Here is an 8,367-nt window from a genome sequence, read left to right on the forward strand (position 1 = left end):
AGAGGACAGATTAAATAGGGAACACCAAAAAGGTTGAGTGGAGTCATGAAACTAGTGGATCTTATGGAGCTAGTAGATTTCATGTTCTGCTTAGTCACACATGGCCTAGGTCAACAATGAGTTTTCATATTGGCCTCCACAACCACTGCGCTTCCATTATTATGTAATGTATTGAGGTCCAGGAACAATAAGTACATGTCCATGGTTACCTTATTAGGCTGTACTGTGGCTGCCATTGCTGTTTCCTATATATTCATTCACACTTGGCCTTCGACTTTTCCCTCTGAATTTTATACCCACCACCGATATCCAGTATTTACCTTTACCTCTTTCCTTCATTGATATGTCATCTGCTGAGAATGCAAACAAGCCTTTAAACCTTGCAGCTAAGAGGATTTTGAAACTGGTCAAATGGTCACAAAAAATGCGTGAAGACACTCCAGCTTTGAAAAAGATGGCACATGAGATCACCATGACTTTGGTAAGTTGCTTGCCGGTTTTTTACTCATCTTTTGAAATTTGATGACTGGTTTTGTCTTTAGGCAACCGCATTTGCCCAACACGGCAATGCTGCTACTTTGCTGGTGCCCATACTCTTGTCCTGCGCTACTGAAATCCAGGACAAGAGCACACCTGATGGCAGGCTGAGAGCATTGCCTGATTTGTCTGTCATTTCAGATGACGACCAATGGATTCAAAACCATCCTTTGTATGGCAAGACCCTTGTGTACTGGCACCAAGATTCAGACAATGCACCACCGGCAGGACCTGCCATCCCCACCCCAGTGCTGTATGTCTCGCTGCCACCACCACCAACAGTTGTTGCTCTGACTCCAATGTCTTTCCCCCTTAAGCACAACCTATTTGTGCCCGGAAATGTGAAGAAATGAAAGGCTGCATCATCTGCATCGGAGCCAGAATTGGAGGTCAAGGACGTTCAACCCATGCTGGTATTGCCAAAACCGGGACCTGTGAGTAAGAGTAAGACCAGGCTAGAGGCAGGAAGGGCGCTGTTACAGTAACATGGCACGAGTCCCCCACCAGCAGACCAGCCCTCTGCCACCGCACGGCTATAGACAACAGCCCTCTGCTAAACGCACGGCTATAGATGATACCGGAGCATCACTGCCTCTATGATGATAGATGACGACAGATGACGACAGATGATGACGATGATGACGATAGATGATAATAGATGATAAGCGGCAACTGCCGGCTTAGATAAGCGGTCTGGACCGCACGTGACGACACATGACGACATAGGTCTAGAAGACCTATTTATGTTATCAAGATAGAAGGCAAGCCTCGCACTGCCTCGAGGATGATAGAAGGCAAGCCTCGTGCTGCCGCATGTACTGATAGAAGGATACCTCATGGATCCTATCTACGATAGAAGGGCACCGCATGGACCCTATCTACGATAGAAGCCCACCTCATGGACACTATCTCTGACTCATGTAGATAAGCAGATTAGAACCCAGCTTTAGGCTGAGCTTAGATACGAAGAGTAGCCTTATATAAGGTCGAAGATTAACAGTAGACGTTCCTTACTTCAATCTTACTAGGTTTACCCTTGAACTCCTTGTCCCGCTAAAGCTACCTGCTCGACATCGACTCGTACCTTCAGTGACGCCTCTCACTGTCTGTAAACCGCTATCATCTCGGCGTAACCCCTTGTTAAACCACCACGAGCTACGTTCGAGTACGCAACCTTTGCTTGTCTGTAAAGGCCGACGACTCTCAGCACTCGGTACCACTGTCGTGGTTGCCGCTGTTTAGATCATCCTAGTCGCACACGACCGTTTGTCGTAACAGGCGCCACCTAGACCTCACCCCCTAAAGAAAGCGAAGTCAGCTAAGTTTGTGGTGGATGATGATGATGATGAGCTGATGAGCTGATGAGCTGATGAATGATGTCATCATTGTCAAAGTAAGTGTTTCTCCCCTTTGTCTATTGATTTACTAATGACTGTTTAGAAGAAAATTGGCCATAGTGTACAACATGAACCACCAATCAAGCAAGAAACATCCCTTACCAACAAGAAATGTATTGGTTCAGTATATCAGACCCAAATACTCACCTAATATCCAATTCTTTTCAGTAGTCGATGTGTATAACTACAAGTTATATGACTGGAAAATATGTATGTGCAGATAATCCAACCCAGGAATCTGCAGGCACAGATAAAATGGCTTAACTTGATACTCCTAGTCCTCTGAAATATACATCAGATGCACATTAGACAGTATACATGAGTGTCAATGTCAGAGAAAGTGGAACAATGTAAATGTTCTTTTAAATGATAAAAGAATATCTTGTATTTTTGGGTGGAGATTGGCTCTCCTTTTATACATGAGAGGGGTACCAAGAAATAGAATTGAATAGAGAAATAACATCAGAATTTCATCATAATTGACCTCATTGTGGAGCAATATAAAGCATTTTTGGAGCAAAAATGGAGCTAAGTAGAGGTAGGTGGAGCCAAAAATTCTAGCATCCAATGACATCACTATGAAATCATGTGTGACATCAGAGAAACCAACAGAATAGGCCGGAACTATCTGTGGAGCCATATGACATTATACCCTATAGGTATATTTTATGAGGCATCTGGGATGTCAATAAATCATATAGGTAAAGACATGAAAGAAAAACACAGAGAAATTAAGGTAGGAATAATCATAAAGCAAAACAAAGCAAAATATGGGCTTTTTTGATAGGGTTTTTGTAGGCTTCTAACTTTTCTCCTTGGTTATTTGTAGTCAAAGTAAATAAGCCAAAAGTTAGGTAATAACCTGAGCTTTGATATGCCCATCACTTGGACTGATTTCTCTATATTTGACTTTTCTTTAAAACATCATACTTTTGTGTGATTGGAGCACACAGAGCATTCTGTTGCACTTGAGTCTTTACTCAAAGTACATTTTGTGTAGTCTGAGGACAAGGCTAACAGACTAGATATGTGGAATAATGTATCATGTATGTGTTCTGCATGATTCCCCTATTATATAGGACATCACATCTGCTTCCTTCATACTATACTTGAAGGAAGTGCTTCACAGCAATACTCTCAGGTCAACATACCACACTCGCACTCAGTAGAATGTATTAGTGCTCTAGCTTTCTCGCTAGCCAGCTACTATTTCTTCTTTACAGCAGTACTCATGAAAGTGTGAGCTTAAGATTGGGTAGGTAACATTTCCTCCCTCGAACCATCCCATAGGGAATATGACAGAATTCCAAATGCCCTGTCTAATCATGTTGTAAATCACTCCATTACTAATGGTGTCCTAGGTCCTGGATTGTAGTACATATATCTTTTCGACAATCATAGGAAGCCTTATCTATCACTGTCTAATGTATTAGTACTGGAACATAAATACTTCCCCATTAAGCTGCTGGGTGGTGGACAGAAAGACTCTATACTTATTGGAAGAATTGGCATTTTTCGACTACTGGCAAGATATGGTTCCTCTTTCAGAACTAGATAGGCATTTTGAACTTAGGTCTCATGATGTCTATGGGGCTGGTATGGCTTATGTTGAAGGACATGAGCCTAGTTTTATTTACATTGAACCTATACAGAGCTACAACATCAACCTTGCTGACCCTGATGGGTACGTCACCTTTATCTTAAACTCACTTGATATTTTATAATCTTCATGCACAGCTCCATGCATATTGAAACCAAGAGAGCTAGATATTATCTAGGAATTTCATCTAAGCAATATAGGAGTCACTTCAGAAAGATATTCCTACTGTACCACATTATTCAGACAATTGTGTCTTCTGCAAAAAATCAGCCAGGACAGAAATACAAGAATTTCTTGACTGAATTTTTGAAGATGAACATTGTCAGGGATACCCCTAAAGAGGGAGATATTTGTGATTACATAAGTTTCATTTACTTCATTGTGTTTCTGTGAAGCTTAACTTAATCTATTTGTAAGTTTCATAACTAAGAGATGTGGTAGAAACCCTAGAGGGCAATCTGTATGCTACAAATATCATTCAATTCCTTCTGTACACCTCTTAGCCTTTGATGATACAGAAAACTATAAAGCTATCTTGTTGTCAATGTATGTGCCAAAAAACTGGAGCCAACACATATATAGATTTCATGCTAATGGATTGACACATGACAACTTATAGACTAAGGTAGCTACTAAAAGTCTGTACTAGTGGCGCATTATTCAGCTGTTTTATTCTTCCTCTCAAAATTGAGTACACTCACACATAGAAAAATTTTCTCTGCCACATAGCTTGACCCTGGGACTGTCATTGCAGAAATTTTTAGAAAAAGTAGCCTCAAACTTTAATATGGACCAGGGTGCCTGCCTCCATCAAATATTGATTATACAATAAGACTGAGAGATAAATTTCAGATGAGTGTGTCAAAACCAAATTGGCTCTACTTATAGTGAAACTATAGCAATTTCCTAGTAAATAAGTGAAATTTTGCAATAAAAGCGCTGTGCTGGATAGTAGGTATTAAAGTAAAGAAAAATCAAAAGGCTCTACCTCTACAGCATACACTTGTCACACAGTCATCATATGAGCCTCAAATAAGCACTCATAAAGTACAAATGATTCCGCCCACTGTAGTGTCTATGCCATCAAATGAATACAAGATAGGAAAAGGTAAGAGGATAAATCAGAAAAACAAAGTCTATCATATATAGATGGGCAATATCTACAAATCTTAGAAATAAAACTTCAAAATCACTAATATTTAGTCTAATCTCCTACTTTCTGCTGCTAGAGGGAGTTCAATGGTGCAGGTGTTAAAATAGTTATCTCATACTGCTTTGACTATGCTTAGAAGATGAGCACCCTCATAAGGACAGTTCTCAACTTCACCACAGAAGAATGACAGGAGGCTGAAGCAGTTGAAGATAAAGATAATGATGGTATTGGGATTAAGAATAATGAGAGTGACTGAAGGATAAATAGGTCTTAGTTATAGCAGAGCCCACAAAGCACACAATAGTTGTAGTACAGAAACTAGCCACAGATAAGAAAGCTGTTGCAGAGCTATAATCCTGCTTTGATCTAGGTGATCATAATAAGCACTGCAAAGTCATGTCTACTAGACCAGCTGCAATATTGATGAGCTCATTTTACCTGGCAAAGTGAAATCAATTAATATCTTCATTGATGTTCAAGAGGTGCAAAAACAAGTCCTGGACATTAAACACCTCAATTTGCTTCAATGACTCCTTCAACAAAACAGCAATGTGCTTCAATAGATCTGCAAGGAGCCAGTGAAGGCAGGGATGGAAGCTGGTCTATTCTTCTAATATGTTGAAATCAATGATCTGATACTGTGTATCACCAAATTGAAAGCTTCTCTTTGTAAAACTCATCTGTCAAGAGAGTATATACAGCAAGAATCTCCTACACAACAGTCATGATTGCTTATATAATCTATATTGGGTTTGCAAATGTCAATTCTGTGAAAATTTTACCATAAACCTTGATGAGGCAGGAAAGTGTCATGTCATGTCAAATATACTAATCTACACATCAGTCTTATACTCAAGGCAATCTGCTTGTTTGTGTTGATATATATGAAGACCTAGAATATTATAACAAACTGGGTATATAAAGGCTAGGTGACAAGTAATGAGCTGTTGGACAGGCCAGTTGTGGCAGAGATAGAGGACTTGGAGATCGAGATGTTAGAAGCTTTTTTTGGATGACGAAAATCACATGCTACCAGTGGTGGTGCGATCTGTATATTGAGTGAGAGGACCGAGGTAAGGCCTGCATCTGAGACTCAGATTAAATCTAGCAAGAGTAGTCAGAATAATAAAGTCAGTAGATAAATGAAGTGTACCACATCATGCATGCTAGCAATATGGTAAGAACACTATTAGTACCATTTTTTACCACTATTTATTACTAACACTTGACATACATGGGATAGCTGAAGTCCTGCTGCCTAATCAGGATTTGTGACAAGTTTGATGTCTTTATTATTAATAATTTATAGAGCTAAATCACTGACTGCTGCAACATTGAGTGTACTTCCTTGTATGTAAGGCCCTGATGACTATTAAGGCCTTGCTTCACCTACTCTGAGTGGAAGATTCCAATAATGCTGATAAAAATGCCCCACTACACCCGCTCTATATGACAGCAGTGCACACATTTTTTTCAGCCTGACAAAAGCGATCAGGATGAAGCAGGCTTCAAGGAGAATGACTGAACTTTACATCATGGACTTTATAATGATTAATGTTGCACATCATATACCATTGTACATGACATTGATCACAGTGGCCATACCAGCAGCCTACCTGTGATACTATGTGTAAATAGCTGATGCATAAACTGGTTAAATGACGGACATCAATAGATAATGGTTAAACATTGAACTTATGACTGTTAAAATTGCTATCTCATTAGAGTCAATCAGTTGAAATTTTCAGATCAAGTGGAAGCTTTGTTTTGTATACATATGGACAGCTAAGCATATAGCATTCAGTTTAAGCTAAGCTGAGTAAACTACTATGTGAGTATCATAGTAGTAATAAGAGAATGTAAACTAGCCTAATTAGTAAAGTTTAGCGCACTTGCTAAACTAAGTAACAATAGGCTTAACTTAGTTTTGATGCCACTTAGGCACTGGACCTAGTACAGCAACTCAACAGAACTGAATTTGGCTCCTAAAATTACAAATGAGGTTACCCCTGCAGCACCAAGTTCCTACAGGCTAAAAGCTCTCTGCCAAATTGTGCTGGTGCACATAATGATGACAGAAAAATCCAGACAAGCCATGATAACTAAAATTTGAAACTTTGTTAAAGCAAAAGGAGGAAAGAAATACATCTATCCAATAAAACCACCATTCTCGCCTTCCTCTACTATCACTGCATCACCCAACTATCACGACATAGCTCAGAGGTTAGGCAGACTGATTGTGGAAGCTATGACTTCCTCCTTCACCCTGTTATACTATAATAATGCCTCAGAATCAATAGTTGACTGGTATTGGTGAGATACTACTTGAATACAGGCCTAATTCTGAGTGATAATACTGACTCAAAAACTGTAGGCCTGCTGATAGTGAAGGAAAGAAAATTCCACCATCTAATTTTGAGAAGTACCACAATGAATATGAGTTTAGGTATCTATGCTGCCTATGTGCTGACAGTGGTAGAAAGGCAGCATATATAGAGGTGGCAGTGTACCCTTGATGGAATCACACTACAAAGCAGACTCATTGGACTACCAGGTGTGCCTCTGATAAATGCGGATACTGAGGTTAGCATTTTTTGTGTCCAAGAAGATATAACATTACAAATCACCTGGTGAAGATATATATCTACTTCAACCTAGCGTTTTCGGTCGCTTTCCAGTACCCACAAAGAGTTATGAGTTCATTCTGCTACAACATTACAGTTGCACTGATGGATAGATAGATGACAAAAACTTACCAATATCTCCTATTTAACTTGAGTGGACCTTTAGTGAGTAAACACAGTGATTGGACAGGCTTGCTGTGTGCTATACTATTGCTGTGGAGGAGTTTCACATTCTGTTTAGATGTTATAAAAAGTACATGCGAGTAGCAGCAAGCTTAATGATGAAAAACTACATCTGTTGAAGTAGGGTACAAAAGCAAGGTAAACAATAGATCAAGAGACTTGACCAAGTTGATAATACAGAGGCTCAAAAAAGTATTCCAATGTTTATAGCTTTTCATGTAATTGCTATATCATGTGTCAAGACGTGGGAATATGACTAGGATATAGGAGGTGTCAGAGAGGTCTGCTTCTCAGCTCCATTTTGGCCTTCTATACCATGGGACAATAATGACATTGTGTGAAGATATGGTTATTTTAATTTGACGACTCATTGGGATACCTTTTTGACTTTGAGTTTGACTAATATAATATCTACAATTCTATTACTTTGTGTGACCTCCTTTTGCCCTAATCACTTCTACTGCTCTTCTGTAACACTGTCTCATAGTTAAAAATACTAATATCATGGTCTTTAAGCCATTAGTGGTCAATTTAAAGGTATACTTAGAGTCATTATCTTGTCACAAAATAGTATCTTCTTTATTAACTCATGACTCCTGTATGCTTCTTAGCAGACACTTCTGTCAAATGAGTATTTACTGCTTTGTATTCATTCTCCCCTCTGTTTCATAGAAAGTTCCCACTCCATTTCATCTTATACAGTCATATACCATCAAGTTTTCTTCTCAAAACTTATGTGTTTGTTTGACTTCTCTTTATCTTTATAGTTCTCCTATCTATTGTAATATAAATTCCTGGCCATATGATCTCAACCTATTGATTTTGACCTCATCTAACTAGATAAAACTTCTTCAGCTATCAGCAGTCCAGTAT

General features: G+C 39.1%; 1 protein-coding gene across 1 annotated transcript; it reads left to right on the forward strand.

Moving 5' to 3' along the window:
- Positions 1-343: 343 nt before the first annotated feature.
- On the forward strand, positions 344-890 carry F5147DRAFT_773856 (uncharacterized protein; the record flags this gene model as incomplete). Its single annotated transcript, XM_041441532.1, has 2 exons — positions 344-481; positions 543-890. The coding sequence occupies 2 exons, from the start codon at positions 344-346 to the stop codon at positions 888-890; spliced, it is 486 nt and encodes a 161-aa protein (XP_041292793.1).
- Positions 891-8,367: the final 7,477 nt, after the last annotated feature.

The sequence above is a fragment of the Suillus discolor genome, assembly GCF_016758755.1.
Source record: "Suillus discolor strain FC423 chromosome Unknown F5147scaffold_28, whole genome shotgun sequence".
Classification (NCBI taxonomy): Eukaryota; Fungi; Basidiomycota; class Agaricomycetes; order Boletales; family Suillaceae; genus Suillus; species Suillus discolor.